At 35.1% G+C, this 16,701-nt stretch overlaps 1 protein-coding gene across 6 annotated transcripts in view; it reads right to left on the minus strand.

The window, feature by feature from the left end:
- Positions 1 to 9,183: 9,183 nt before the first annotated feature.
- The window catches only part of LOC148278705 (uncharacterized), a 46,450-nt gene continuing 38,932 nt past the window's right edge, over positions 9,184 to 16,701 (minus strand). For 4 of the 6 annotated variants that reach the window (XM_088230988.1, XM_088230985.1, XM_088230986.1 and 1 more), the window contains exons 15-19: positions 16,277 to 16,396; positions 14,897 to 15,109; positions 12,591 to 12,748; positions 11,434 to 11,519; positions 9,184 to 9,782 (exon numbers count right to left, since the gene is read on the minus strand). In XM_088230988.1, coding sequence (XP_088087114.1) covers positions 9,604 to 9,782; positions 11,434 to 11,519; positions 12,591 to 12,748; positions 14,897 to 15,109; positions 16,277 to 16,396 — 756 coding nt within the window. In that variant the 3' untranslated portion in view covers positions 9,184 to 9,603. The remainder of the gene's footprint in view (positions 9,783 to 11,433; positions 11,520 to 12,590; positions 12,749 to 14,896; positions 15,110 to 16,276; positions 16,397 to 16,701) is intronic. The other 2 variants (XM_088230989.1, XM_088230990.1) reach the window with 2 other exon arrangements.

Consider the following 16,701-nt stretch of genomic DNA (forward strand, 5'->3'; position numbering starts at 1 on the left):
TGAAATTAAAATAAAAATTAAGATTCACTAAATTAACACAAAGGGCTTTTTATCAACACTTCAGCATTCCGGATGCCATTTCTGTTCCTTCTGCTAACGCGATCAAATTTTGGAAAAACAATTGGCTATGATATCACGTATGTCTACATAGAACGCAAGACTTGAAATATATATCTTATTTTTTAAAAGAATAAGGTTGTGTTTTCCTATAACAGGCTTTAATTATATGATGTGTACAATTTTTGTACTTTTTTACTCTAAAAATTCAAACAAAAATTACGGTCTGATGCGTCTTATTGTCCATGACATTTTTTTCTAAAAATTAATATCTATTATCTAAATTTTGGGTTGCATCTTATGGTCCAATGCGCCGTATCATCCGCAAAATACAGCAATATAAATATTTGGTTCTGGAAATGGGTGTAAAGATGTAGTGCATGTGACTAACTCAGATATTATAATTTGCGGGATAGTCATAACTGGACATATCCAGTTATTTGCGGCTCAAAAACAGGGATTTCTCAAATGATTTTTAAATCATAACGATCAAAGTTGTTTTAAGTTAGTCTAATGTATTTTGTATGTAAATATGTATAGGAGACCATATTTTGAGTGTGTTGTATAAATTTAATCTGGTATTTTAAATAATAATAATCAAAGGGACATTCCTTTAGCGTTTAATATTAATGAGACCCATCTTAGCTAAAATGAAAATCTCAGTTTTTCTCAAAATTTTGAATAAATTTAAGAAATTAAACTAATGTAAATAAAATGAACCAGCCACTGGCTATTTCAAATTTGCGAATTTACTAACTCTCGTCTTGTATTTCTCTATAATTAATCATATATTTAATTTGATTTATTTATTATTACGATGTGGGACTTTTAAACCTGTGTCGAGTAAGACGAGTAGGATACTGAAATATTTCTTTTTGTAAATTTCACTTTTGTATATTTCACTTTGTGAAAACAGTCCTCAAACGATATAAGACTAAGTGATAATTTCTGTGAAATTTTGAGGGGCTTTATTATTCCAACGCGCTATGAATTTCTCTCATTTATTCAAAACTTTGATGAAATTGAGAATTCTATAATAATAATAATTTACTAAGATTAGTCTCCTATTTCATAATAATATTATTGTTGTATTTTTTAGGGCTAAACTAACGCATTTGTTGAAATTGTTATTCGGTATACATTTTTAAGAGTTACGAATCATATCAAAAATAGCTCTCTAGTGCCATAATTATTATTAATTTTTTTAAATGGCGACCCTGAAAATAAAATTAAAATAACTATACATATGTACTGCGATTGAATTTTGAAATGTATGTCTCTACATAAATATTTGGTTCTGGAAATGGGTGTAAAGATGTAGTGCATGTGACTCAGATATTATAATTTGCGGGATAGTCATAACTGGACTAGACTTGTTTTTGGCCACTTAAAAAAAAAAAAAAAACTCCACAGAGGTCATACACTCATCTTATTATAGGGGTGTGTTGTTACACAGAATAATTAATTTTGTTGGTAATTATTTTTTTATGGACTTCCAAAGTTGCGAGTCGGCAAAACTTGGGTTCTCGCCCTACAAATTTTGTATAGTCTGTTCAATTTTTTTATTGGTTATATTATAATATGTGGAAATCATTTGGGGGCATTGGAAGCAAAGATAGCAACCTTTGAAAAAATATTTTTTTTTTGGTTATGATGTCATTCTGTAGTTTATCAACTTCAGAATGACATCATAACCAAACCAAATCATGAGTTGAGTTGCAAATGTAGCTTAAAAGATGGTTTGAAAATAGTGTTTGGAAGCTAACAGACATATCTATCAGCCATTTTTATTCGACCAATGACAGGCTTGAGATTTAAATTTTAAAATTGGCTGTGCCATACAAATATTAAGAAAGTTTTTGAATTCGTGTTGCTATTAAAGCTAATTTATTAGTATCTTAAAGTTTAAGTTCAGTGAAAATAACATTTCTAACATGAAGGACTCTCTTTGGCATTAGTGTAGCAGTTTTTGTTATTTTCTCGAATTGGACTTTGCTATCTTTGCTTCCAATGCCCTCATTTATTTATCCATTTTAACACATGACTGATTTTCTTTTCTGTCTCCATTTTATTGATTGACAGAGTTAAGAGTTATTACTCTTAATTGTATATCAACGATAAAAGGCCAAGTGACTGGTGTAATTATTTTAAAGCATTTTGTAATTAATAAAAAAAAAATGGAATTAAAAACGTATACTATTTGACCAACAAAGCGATACGCACCGGATGTGAACTAGTGAAGCAGCTGGGTAGGAGGAGGGTTAGGGGGCTTGTGGAAGGGGATGCTAGTCGAGACATTAAGGATCGTCTCCATTTTCAAACCATATTAATTCAATACTTATCATAAAGAGTTTTTGAAAGATATTTAGTAGGATTTTAAAAAGTTTGCCATGAGGAATGTTCCTCTGAAGTTTCACAGCTTGCAAATTGTCAAATCAAGCCACTCAATTAGACGGCCAGTTTAATGAACTAAACACCGGCATTCAATCGAATGGGCTTAGGTCATTCGTTGAAAGCTAGCCCTTTGGCCGCCGCCGGCCTTTTGGTTTAGCTATTCCATATCCTAACCTAAGTTAGGATTTTTATGTGAAGTTAGGTTAGGATAGGTGGGTTAAGTTAAAAAATAAAAATAATAGTTTTTTTTATCTTAACTTAAAATAGATATATCAATAGAACTTGATAAGATAGAATAATCTAGATTAAGTTAAGTAAAAAATTTATTTTTAAATTATTTAACTTAACCCAACCTATCCTAATCTAACTTAACTTGTAACAAAATAAATTAAAAAATAAAACTATTATTGTTGTATTAAAATTAAAGAGGCCAAGCGACATTCAGGCCTTTCGTTAATCATTGCTTTCAACATTTTGGCTCAGCGTCCGCTAGCCTTTAATTGAATGCCGTAATTAAATAAACAGCCTAGCTGTCCAATTGAGTGCTGATTTTGCGGCGAAATATATACCACTTTTCTGATGACAGGTCACAAACCCTATAAATGCCTAGACTTCCCATATTCCCATCTCTAAAATGTTCTCCATTCCTGTTGGAATTTGTTGACAAAAAATAATATTTCGTAATATTCAACTTTCAGTTTTATTTGAATAGTTTATTTGGGATGAGCTTTTAACATTAAAAGTGCAATATCTCGTAACTAGTAAAATGAAGATACCAACTTGTGCCAGAAACCAGACGATGTCGTCTGTTGAAGGACAACTGTGTTAACCTATTCAAATTGAAAGCCCATTGGCAAATACAGTGTAAAATAGGAACATAATATTAGGTATAATTAATTAAGTAAATATATTGAAATGTTACCAGAGACTAAAAAATTGTTGTTTATATGTAAATTTTTAGTAAAAAATGTTATAATTTCAAAACAGTTTTCTACTTCTTATTTCCCATCCGCTCCTAAGTGGAACATGCGGACATCAGACGTCTCCAGGAGACCCATCGCCAGCCAGCACTCTCGCCTCCTCCCGTATCAATTCCGCCGCATCCCTTAGTTCCACCGAATAATGTCGAAAGGTTGACCATCGACGGTCTTCCAGGACGGCAGGAGCCCGCTATCTGCCAGATTACCTGTCAGACCACCTGTATTCAGTTTTGATAAATTTGCTGCTTCATTTTTCTCTTTTTTTATGATTATCTTAACTCCATGCTGCGGACAGTTATAAAAAAATAACTGATCCAGTTTTATTTTGCTTTTGTATGTGAATCGTAGTGTTTGTAAATCTTTTACTGTAAAAAAATAAATGCAGGAGATAAACCAGTTTCTATTTTCAGCCGATGATGGGATAATAACTGCATATCCGAAACTAGTTAGCTAAAAAAAAAAAAAAATTAAATAAACTGTAAATAAAATAATATAATTGTAAATAATAAAACTGTTATTTGTTTCATACTTACAATGTTTTCACCATATCGTATAGGAGGGGTAAATAGCAAAAATGCCACTGTCCATGATCGCTGTTTTTGGGAGAACCAGAGGCAAAAAGACTATAGTAAAACTCCCAACTATCCGAATGAATGAGCGCTCTAGCGCTAATGTTATCCGGATAATTGAATCAAAGGTCACTATTTTTATTGCTTTTGAAATAATACATCGAATTGGAATCATGTGATTTTTAATGTTAAAAACTTACTTAAACATGTCTAGCAAAGTTAATTGCTCTGATGAAGAAGCGCACCGGCGGCCAGCGCCCTTTTTTATTTGTAGTTATAAGTATGTTATAACTTGTCCATTACTTTTTATTTTCTGAACGATCCGGTTGACTGGAGTTCGGATAAACAGAGTTCTACTGTACACATCGAGCATAAAAAGAAACAGTCTTTTCGCAACGGGTATTTTTTATTTCCTTAAAAACAATGAGCATGGACAGTGCAGTGCGGTCTCCAACTTCAACCCCTCCAGTTAAATGATATATTTAAAAAAAATAAAACACGGTACGTCGAATGATTCTTTGTAAAATTTTATTAGGCAATAATATACTAAACAGTTTTTTTTTTGCTTTCCGACCTATCCCTCGTTTCTGTATGTCGGGGACAACACTCTTATAACACTACATTTTGAAATATCATTGGTGCCTGCGATACGACAGTCTTCACACACACTCACACTTACCCCGCTACCAGAATAATACGAGTCACTAACGCACGGCAACCCTACCGACACCGACAAAATACTCCATTATGCATACTTTAATAAAGCGCCATTTTTGTAATACAACACCTCAAGAGCACTTTACAAAAGTGAGCAATATTGAATTTAATTTAACAGCTTATTTTGACATCACATGCTACTGATTCATTCAAATGATTTAAGAGAAGTTTGTTCAGAAACTTCTCTTAAGACTTCTGCTGGGAGAGTATTCCACGCCACCCATGGCCCTGGCCTGCGATTGCAAACCTGATTCTCATTTATACCGCCCAATTGATTAATAAGATAGAAATAAGGATTATCGTAATAAAAGGGCCTATTTGATCAAATAGACACATCCTTGTGGCCCTGAGTAAAATATAGCAGAATAGGATGCAGGCGGTTTTTCACTGCATAATACCCGATATCCTCCATGGATGCGAATCGTGGCACCTCACTCTAGGCTCTAGCCTAAAACAGCAAAATACTGAGTTTTGAGAATAGGTGTCTCACAAGAATTTCGGGTGTGCGGTGGTTTGTCTTTGTGAAGAATGTAGAAGTAAGAGAACGGAAGCAGAACTCCGGCGACAACTGTTATCAAGTGTAGCCTATCGCCTCCGTATCCGGTTGGCTGGGACATAAACTGCGGATGCCTCCCGGGAGCCTCGGTCTCGTCGTCAGAACTAAGGAATGCGAACCTGACTTGGCAGGATGCGTAGAAGCTGACAGATGCCCGGAGGCTCTCTGCGGACACACGCTCCAACTATGAAATATTGCCGTAAAAATCCACAAGTCGACCTTGTCGGATTCGAGCCTATGACCTCAAATATGGCAGGCGAACGCGCCAACCACTACACGAGGCGGACTCGTCACTAGAGTGAAAAACACCCAGAACTGTATTCGTAACGCTTGTAATGTTTGGACACAGAACAAACCGTTCTATCTACTTCAAATTAATTCAGTCTCATAACAAGCATTTTGATTTATAAAAGAGAAATATTGTATACTACAAATACCGATAAAAATATGTGAAATGGATTCATAAAAATGTTTTCATTCATGATTTTAAAAATAAAATAGGTTGAAAATGTCTCCACAAAAACACACGTTTGGCTTCGACAAATATGACATCAAGATTCGTGAGAAATTTGTATTCAAATTTAAACGCTCACAAAAGTAAAAATTTAACCAAATCGTATTAAGGGCGTGGCCAACGCAATGAACTGTTTTTGCAGGAATTTTAATTATAAATTTAACTAATGTTACTAATAAGTATAAACAAAACATATTTTAAATTTGAAGCGCTAACTTTGCGGTTATTCATTATAATAAAATAAATAAAACAACTTTGTTTTTAACCATTATTTTTTTATTTTTTTCCACCGACCAGTTTCAAAGCAAACAAGCTTCTTCCTCAAGGTTTACGTAACTAGTTATATTTTACTTGACAGTATATCATAGACCCATATTATTTATAATTGTAAAAAAAGTGATATTTCCTTCATATTCAGAGTACGCTAGAGAAATGCTCTAACATCAGCGCGCCCCTTTCAAGAATTATTCCTTTAAAAATAAATGGATCGATGCAGTCTCATATTATTGCACTTAAAAAGAAAAGCCATATTCTCATTTTTGTGTAATTCTTTACATCTCGTACTTAAAATAACACAATACATATACTAGAGTTGATTAATGCACTGGAGGGGTGGACCCCTGACCGATTTCGAAGCAGACGAGAAAAAATGGGTACCTTACTTTCATCCATCAATGCTCCAACATTTCTATATCTTCCTGGCGTGGAACATTTGTCCGACCCCTGTCGACTACTCTAATCGAGCAGTGAGAGAGCAATCGGGGAACAGAATTATTTGAATAGTCACCTAAGATCTAACGTAAGAAATATTTGAGTACCTTTCTGTAATAGCTCGATACTTAATGCAACTGAACTCGGAAAGGGAGATTCGGCAAAATGAGAACTCTCAGCCTCCACACAGTAGCGGGGTTCTTTAAATACCCGGGCTCGTTTGGAGGGCGAGGGCTAATTTGCGAAGACCAGTCACCGTACATCTTCACTCATCTTATTGACCTTATATTTCTGAATAAAACATTACTTAAACGCAATGTGTTATTTCTCATCCAATTTGACTACACGAGAACTGCTTTACAAGCAGATCACGGCTTGTGTTTTAAATTCAGTACTAATAGTCATCGAAGATCGTTTGCAATAATAACACTGTTTAACACAAGATTATATATATTAAGAGATGGCGAGGAAGCTAGTGCTATGGGAAATAGGATATAAAAAGTGTTTTCATATACGCGGTAAAAATTAGAGCTTTTATTAGTATGCAGAAGTTTCTCAAAAATGTATAAAAATAGAACAATAACCAATCAATTGTAGCATTGTATGTAGATTTTCGGTTTCCGGGTAGCCGTGTTTATCAGCATTTAGTGTTTTGCCCGGTACAGTGTTCTCCTGTTAATTGTCAAAAAAACACAGACTCTAGACGTCACGGGCGGTGTAATTTCATAATTACAAAACTTACACAGCAATAACATCATCATTCCCTTTCCGCACCTAACGGTGCATAGGGAACTGCATTGGTACAGCAATCGCAGCATATCTTGATCATTTTTGTTACATGAAGGTAAGATGATCAGTCTTACTACGCTCCAGGTGCCAGTCCAGGGACTATGAAATATTCTAGTGTGAAAAACAGTAATAATATAATACATGAAAACAGAAAAAAAAAAAAAAAAATTATCTATTGACAAATAAAATTTTAAAAAAACATTGGAACTTCCTCGCCGACATTTCTCATATGGCGGGGCATTCAATATTTAGGCATCGACCCCCGGCGTGAGATACTCATTTTAAATACAGTTTTACACTGCAATATTTGTCTGTTCCTGACTGGCTCCAAAGCGTAAGATCGATCATCTTACCTCCGTGCAGGCGATAATCGAGATACGATGCATTTGGTGTTCCAATGCAGTGCCCTATGCGCCACCGGGTGCGGATGAGGGAGTGGCGACACATTAGATGGATATAATGCAGATTTTGACCACCTTTGAAAACATTGAAGGAAAAAATTAAGTAAAAAAAAGTCGAGGATCACCTGTTTTATTTTTTAATTAATAGATCATTTATTTATTTTTACACATGCACACGAGTTTGACGTGATATTTTGTCATAAATTACACACAAACGCATGTAAAAAATGAAGAGTAATTTATATAAACATACAAAATTGTCGACTTGCAAGAATTAGTAAAAATTTACTGCGCATATTTTTTCGTATAACATCTAACTTAGGCATAATTTGAACGGAGAAATTGTAGTACTTTGTCGGTATTGACGAGTTGCCAGGCGTTTGTTTTCTACAACCGACCGCAATAGTAAAATCATCGAAAATTCAGCAGCCTTAAAAGACGAGAAAAAAAAATGGATGTTCACTATTGCGTTCAGTGTTAACGATTATAAAATAAAATATGTGATGATTGATAATTCATCTAATGATTACTTTAAATAATGCATTTTTTAAAATATGTTACACTCTGACAATTCGCGGTCAAGTGATACGTTGCGTACCGAGAATTTTGAGCGTAGATGAAGTTGTATTTATTATAAATTATTTTTAGTATCACAATAGATTTAATTGTAACTGAAAGCGATGTTTATTTAATACCTATCAAAAGCCCTTTTTTAATGTTTCTTTTTGGATAGCTACATACCTCGGGTCAAAGTAGACTTACATTTAGAACTAATTTCAACAGTCTATGAGTCTGTCGACCGATGCTAGGGTGGAACAAATATAGAGAACGAGGAATAAGTTCCTTCAGCCACAAACTGACGTATAAAAAATCATTTTGTTTCGACAAAAATCAGGATCACAGTAAAAATAATCATGCAGAGAGAATCCGAAAATTCGCAAGCAAAAGTATACATAAATAATATTCAATACAATTATGTAATTTTTATTCCTTTCCTTTTGGCTGTTTCTGTTCTCGTACATTTAAAAAAAAAACAAATATATAAATTTACAAATAATATTTTGATAACAAACGCAGAAATAGGAACCAACCTTTTTTTTTTAACATCGGGCACTTACAAGTTAAATGGATTTTTGAGCATAAACACAAAAGTGAATAAATAAATATATTATAAACACGAAATACAAGTCATCGGTGTTCACAATTGCGGTGTTTACGCTCGCAATAATTTAAATAGTATTCTGATAGCTACTGCTGATGAACAGATTGTGGCAACATTATATAAAGACACAAAACTAAACAAATCTAAACATTAAAACTAATCAGAAAGTATTGCCTTCAAAAGAAAATTAAGCACCAATGGAAAAAGAATGATGTCGCTATATATCTGAACACGTCACAAATTCCTTACATAATATTACATATATAGTAATAAGGAGAACATAAACCATTACATATATAGTAATAAGGAGAACATAAACCATTACATACTCGGTTGTTTTTTTTTTTTTTACACGAATAATAATACAGAGTAATTTTTATTTGGCAGGAAATAAATACAATTGTTATAGAAGTTTCAAAGACGACTCGTATCGATAAAATTTGCAATAAAAAGGTTAATTACAAATCGGATTTCTCTGCGCGGGTCCAAGTGTCCACTCACTAATATTACACGTTGTGGAATGCGTACCATCGCGGCCTTGCACCGAACTACGCTCCGTTCCCGCCTCGGGGGAGTGACGACGCTAGCAAAGTGAGGCAAATCATACTACCGAGCCGGGCTTCAGTTTCAAGCGTCCTCACTCGCGCTAGTCGTATCCGCAACTACACAAAGTCACACGCACTACACACTCGCGCCTTCCCGCACGGGAGACCGCTCCCGGCGCCGTGTCGCATCCCCGGGGTCGCGCTCGCCTCATTCCTTCTTCTCCGGGGCGGGGTCCTGGGGCGCGGCGGCGGGCGCGGGCGGGGGCGCCGCGTCGGGCGCGGGCGGCGCGGCGACGGGCGCCGGGCTGCCCGGGCCGGGCGTGGCCGCCTTGGGCTCGCTGGGGGCCGTGCTGGCCGCCTGCTGGTTGCCTGACGGGAGAGGGACTACTATAAACAGATTATTGAGGGACAGTGTTAGTGGGTTAGTGCGCAAAATATACGCATGCTACGGGTTAGTACGAGTTTCGTGCGCAAGTATTTTTTAATATTCGACGAGATAATCAGTGGACAGTCCTCAGTCAGAAACGTTTCCGATCTTCAGTTATGTTTCAGTCGGCAATTCCTATCAAAGAATACGGATCATCATTCGGAGGGAGTAAGTATCCTGAATTGTGCTTTAATAGAAAAAAAAAATCTGTATTATTATAATGATTGTTTGACTCGCAGACAGATATCAAAAAATACAAATGCATCATGGATTTAAATATAAAATTCTGTTAATATTATAATTATTATTAAGGATAACTTATACAGCGGCATTTTTGTAATACAATACCTCAAGGGTGCTTTACAAAGTGATTAAATAAATAAATAAATTTAATTGGAACTTTTTAAATTTGTAATTGAAGTAAAAACAATTGACATTATTATCACATCCTATGGATTCATTCAAATGAACATCACTTCACTCTCACAGTTTCGCTCTTCTGCTGGGAGAGCATGCCACGCTATAATAGGGTTAAATATTTTTATAAAATTCGATGGCTTGTTGATGGATTCAAAACATTAGCCTTAATAATTTATTAATATAAAACACCACCAGGGTAAAATTGTTTAAACAATTTAAACAAAAAGTAAGTTAGTTACGCGTGTTTAGTCCAAAGTGTAATTTAGCAAAGGGTCAAATAGTGATTTTTGAATGATTTGAAGTTATGATTGCTTGGGAAAATTTCATTATTAGATAAAAAGGTGTTCATAAAAACGTCCTTTTTAATTTTCCTTATATTCTTGTGTTTGTAAACCTTTTAATGTCCCGTGTAGCATGTTGTCCACATACCAAAATATGAAAATGACACATTTTTTCCCCAGTAGATAACATACACAAGCACACATTTTTAGTTAGAATCAGAAAAATTGGGCAATGGAGGGTTAATGGCATTTACAAATAAACATTTAGGTAATTTTCTAAGTAACTCGTTTCATAAAATTCATAACAGGGAGAAGATTGAAGAAAACCCAAAAAATATTAACTAATGTCAGTAAATAGCCACTTACCGACTTCTTGTGTCTACAGGTATCGAGACATAACCGCCTCTTCATTTACATACACTTTCACCTTTATACATGGTAATAAAAAATAGATCATTGGCATGCAATGTAGTCTACCTTTTCATTTAATATTAACCAATCATGCGACTTTTAACCTCCTAGCCCCTCGCCATTCCAAACCCTCACCCCCACCCACTCTCCAACATACTACTAGATATTATTAACCCAATTTTAGAGCATGTTTGCATCCCCTTTGACTCTTGGTGTAATTTATGTATTTGCATTTTATTTCAATAATTGTACCTTTATATATTATAAAGATTTGTGTTTTCCATTTTTTTAATGGACTAAATCCGTAAATATAATACGGTGAAAGTCTATTTTAGTATTTGCACGCTTGTATAGTGAGTGTCCTGAAGAAGAGACGGGCATGTCTCGAAACCGGTGGACATAAACAATCGTTAAAGTTAACGTTAATGCTTTAAACAAAAATAATGTCAAAAAATTACGATTGAAATAGTGTCGCACACTTGCGCGTAATGGTACTTACTTCTGGGAGGGTTCTGCTGGTAGTAGCCACCGCCCGCGTGGCGCGTGTGCGGGGGGCCCCCTCCCGGGTGTCGATTACCACCGCCCCTGAAAAATTGAAATATTGTAATTTTTTGGTGGAACCGTATTTTGATTACAATAAATAAATTATGGTTTTGTTATATTTTAAAAATTTATTAAAACATAATGAGGAATGTTTTCTATGGCATCACTAAAAACAACTGCCTTATAGATTGCTGCAAAATTGTTTACCAGTTTTATGTCAACTTTTTAAACCATCTTTTTTATAAATTTAAATATTTTTATTGTTACATTTTAAAAATCGAAATTTATTGATAATAAAACTTTATTGTTCCTAAACATTTGTCAACTGCGTACCATGATTTGTACAAGTCAATAAAACATTTTTGTTCAAATGAAAACTAAAACTGACGCTTAAGGAAGACACTTAAACAACATTGTCAATTACACTGCACCTGCTTTGAAGACAATAATTTATCTTCATTCGCGTGGCACACACGGTGGCGCGCGGACCGCGGTACCATTATTACGGCGTAATTTAGGCTTTTTTGACGCATCAAATGAATTCCGAAAAATTTTAAACGTAAAACCGGGTTGATGAAAAATGTAAAAAAATGTCAATTGGGGGGAATATTTGTATAAGAATGTATGAAGAAAGATGGGTCCTGAACATTTCGGTGTAAAAAGCGGGATAGCGTAAAATTGAGGGATGTAAAAATTAGGTTTTACTGTATCATATTATCAGCACTATGATTTTTAATGTTTTGTATTTCTGAGATAACTCCGCGTGTGACGTCAGAGGTTCTCTTCCGCTAATTCTCGATCAGTTCTTCCCATTGGTCTATCGACGGCAAGCAAACCAGAAATCTTCCATAACTCTCTTATCATCGGTTGATTCATAAGAACTAGTGACGTCGTTTAAAGTAGTTCGTATTTATTAAAATATTTTTTGCACATTTTCAGGAAACTTTGCCGTACAATTTAATTATTCAATTTTTCCATGCGCAAGAAAACATTAATTGTATTCGATTTCCCGTGGGGCTGAAAAGTTCCTCATTAAAATATTTTAAGCAAATTTCCCATTTGGCCTACGTAACAATATTTGGAAAATAAATGGTGTGTTGAAACTGCGGTTACCTGCTGGTGTTGTAGGCAGGCGGGGGCTGGTGGTGCGGCAGGGGGGGCGGGCGCTGGATGGGGGGCGGGTAGCGCTGCTGCTGCTGGAGCCCTCCCCGGCTGATTGCCATGTTGAGGGACGCCTGGCGCCCGTTGGGCTGGATCACCTGCGAGAGGTGCTTTATTCCATTACATTTTCATACATCGCTAGCCCGAAGCAACTGTTTTGATATCTCCGAAGAAGACATTCTGAGGTAATAGGACTTTTAGGTTTACAAAGGGTGTGGCCGAACTAAATTACTTGAAGTAGATTATGAAAGATATGTTTTCAAATAGGTAAACCATCTAACTTTAATTAATTATTATTTGAAAACAATAATTTTACAAGGTTTTACCTATAAAAATGTTTTCTTATACCTGGTAAAAATAGAGCATTGAATTGTACAGCGAAGTTTCTTAAAAATGTATGAAAAAAAAAACAAAAATGATTTTAATTAAAACGAACTACATTGAACGACGTCACTAGTTCTTCCGAATCAACCGATGAATGGGTGTTAGATTTAGGGTGGATAGATTTCTGGTTTACAGGAAGTAAATTCACCAATCGGCAGAACTCATCGAAGAGATCTTGCGACAAATATATCTTTAAAATGTTTTGGCTTAGTTTAATAGAATATTAATTTAAAAAAACACAGAACTACCTCATAGCGAACTTATTTTTCCCTAAGTTTGAAATGGAAAATAAACACACATTATTTGTATTTACCACAAATTACAAAAATGTTCTATTATAAGTTTAACAAACATTATAAAAGTTCAGCTCTTTTATTTCACAACAGACAGAGGAATTAAAGAAATATGGCGTAAGTATAGCCTGTGAGCTCGCCAATACATGACAGATGACATTAACATAACCATAGAAAAACATAGCAGTTGAGCTCTCAGAAGTAAAGCAACGTGAATGCAGCAATGCTTGAACTACATGTCAATAATATTCTAATAATAAATAATATTATTTGGCCATACGGAACTTTAAAGCACACCTTGGTTTAATTACTAATAGTATTTTATCGGTTAGGTAGGTGTATTTAAAAAAAATGTTGCGTACCTGAAAAAAGCACAAATAATTATGTTTTTGTAAATGATGTCAGTAGCGACACTCAGAGAGTGGCTTTGTGACGTTTTGACATTTTTTATAAGAAATTCATGGCGTAGCCGAAATACTGTTATAAAAACGAGGATGTTTTTGTTGATTGACGTTAGCAGGCGCTACCCAGGGGCGACTTTGTGACGTGAGAAATTATTTAAAAAAAGAGATTTATGGCAAAGCCGAAATATTGTAATTAAAACGAGGATGTTTTTGTTGATTGACGTTAGCAGGCGCTACCCAGGGGCGACTTCATGACGTGATGAAATTATTAATTTAAATATTTTTTTCATTTTACATAACGTAGCCAAAATAAGAAATTGCGTGGTGTTTCGAAATTTAACCGTGTTGGTAGCCGCCTAGTTACAATATTATTTTTGTATTTGTAAAACTCCTGTTTTATAATGTTTATGTATTTATCGCTATAAGAATTAAACTAAAGATAGTTTTTACTTTTAATAGCTATCCGTTTTTTAAATTATGTTTGTAACACTCAGTAATATTTATTTTTCAAGTATTCAATGTTATTTTTGCATTTTAATTAATATTGTTAATATAAAGCGTATTTTTATTTATTCGAATTTACTAGACTGTTTTTATTACAAAAAATAAAAATGCATATTTCTCTATGTATTTTTCTGTTATAAACAATCTATTAAAATAATACACATCAAATTTCCATTGTCTGTTGATTTTATTTGCAATCTTCTTTTTTTTCGATGGTTAAAACTCTAGGAAATTCAAAGACAATAAAAAATTTACTGTCATATATTGGCGAGCTCACACGCTATACATAGCCCAGAAATATGAATTTCAAACACAAGCAAAACGGTGAATGTTACACAGTGTGTACAGTGTATGTAAATGCCTAGACTTCTATATTTCCTTTTCTAAAATGCTCTCCATCTCTGTTGTAGTATGTCAAGTGCTATTTCGTTGGATTTTTTTATTTTTTCAATGTAATATTCAACTTGCAAATAAAAATGTAGTTTCTGTAAGTGAACGTAAGTGTGATAAACATTATAAGCGATCCAGGAACATTTTTGCAACCGCAGATAATATCGTGGGGTAATTACTACAACCGAGGGACTTAAGAATCAGCATGTATGGAGTGCAGAACTTGTGTAATTAGTAGAATTTAGTGTAATTTAGTATACAGCGCGACGTCTGTAATCCGTACTTGCTGTATGTGCTGGTATTGCTGGTACTTGTGGTGCGGGGGGCTGTGCTGCTGCTGCGGCTTGGCGAAGGGCTGCGTCGGCCCCTTGGGGGGCTGCGGCGCGGGCGGCGGCGGCGCCCCCTTGGGGGACGGGGCCCCCCCGTGCCCTCCTGACGCCTGCTGCGCGAACCCCGCCCCGCCCAGCTGGCAGAACATTCCGTTGTTCTGGTGCTCCTAGAGACAATTAATTTATTCACATCAAATTAAGTTACATTTTACATAATAATTGTAATTATGAACTTATTACGAGTTTTTAGGCTGTGCCCATAATGAGCCTCATTATGGGCACAGCCATTATAATGGATGTTCGGAGGATTAAAAAATAAATAAATTGTTAATGCACTATCAAACTAAACCAAAGAATATATTTGTATCGTATTACCATCGCATGTGTAATTTTTACACTAGTTCTGTTTGGTGATTTGTCTCGATTGGTGAGTTGGCTTCCCAGAAACCGGGAATCTATCACAACACCCAATCATTGGTTGATTTAGAAGAACTTGTGACGTCATTTAAAGTACTTCATTTTTCAACAATATTTCGAGTCTATCCAAATTTTTGTAGATAAGAACTGGATTCAACCCCCTTGGGAGTTATCAATATATTAAAACAGAACGAATACATAACAGAATATGGAAATTTAGGCATCCCAGAGCTTATGACCTGTCATTGGCTGGTTTAAGTGGCCACTTTACACATTGTGTAACATTCACCGTTTCGTACATTCCTTCGATTCTTCCATTTTGCCACTAGGCTTTACTAATGTAGGTGAAATAATTCGGTCAGAATGTCACCCTCATCAATAAAGGTTTCCGCTTTTTAACATAGGAATATTCCTATATCTATATAGATGGAATGGTGAATGTTACACAGCGTGTAAAAACTGGCCAATGATGGATCATAAGCCATGTAAATGCCTAGACTTCTATATCCCCTCTAGTCTAATTTTTACCGCATGTAAGAAAACATTTTTCATATCCAATTTCCCATAGCATTTTCTCATTAAGAAGGTAAGTTTCCGAGTTTGAATACTCATCTTTTATGTCTTTATTATATTATATAACGATTATTCGAAAATGAATTAAAAAACTCTTATATCATTACATAATTTTGAATTCACTATCCTAACTTTTTTTGATATTGAATTTTATAATAAATATACCAAGTCTTAAAAGATGTCGCAAAAGCGATGAAACCGATCACTGGTTATTCCAAATTTGTGAGAGCGGTCGTCTTTAATTACTAAAATAAATTGCAATGAGCTTCCAACAAGAGTTTTCACTAGCAAACTAGCGTGTTATAATTCGGATTAGAATTGCTAAGGCTGCGCTTGTCCGTTACCTGGAGGGGGCTCTTGAGCTGCTGGGGCCGCGAGGGGTGCTCCTGCTTGCCCGCATACTGTGGCGCACGCCCATACTGCTGCTGTATGGCGGCTGCCATCTGGAAGGGCGACGACAGCACCTGAGACGAGGACACAAACATTACTTCAATTCTACGGTGAAGTTATAAGCCGCTTTCTTCATCTAACATTTATCAATATATATTGAATGGCCGCTTAAGGTCATAACTGCCAACACGTAAAGTAATGTTGGCATTAATGACATTTCATAATGAAAGATACTTAAAATAGGGGACAAAAGATTCTCTTTCTGTTTAAGCTCTCATAATTTTATGCGTTACGAGAAAATTTTCTTTGAATTTGAAGATACAAAATATGAACTTTAATTGTGTTAGTGGAATTTATAATTTTTTTTTAATGTTTTATG

This window comes from Micrasema longulum, unplaced genomic scaffold, assembly GCF_059751315.1.
Source record: "Micrasema longulum isolate JH-2025_06_02 unplaced genomic scaffold, ASM5975131v1 h1tg000838l, whole genome shotgun sequence".
Lineage (NCBI taxonomy): Eukaryota > Metazoa > Arthropoda > Insecta > Trichoptera > Brachycentridae > Micrasema > Micrasema longulum.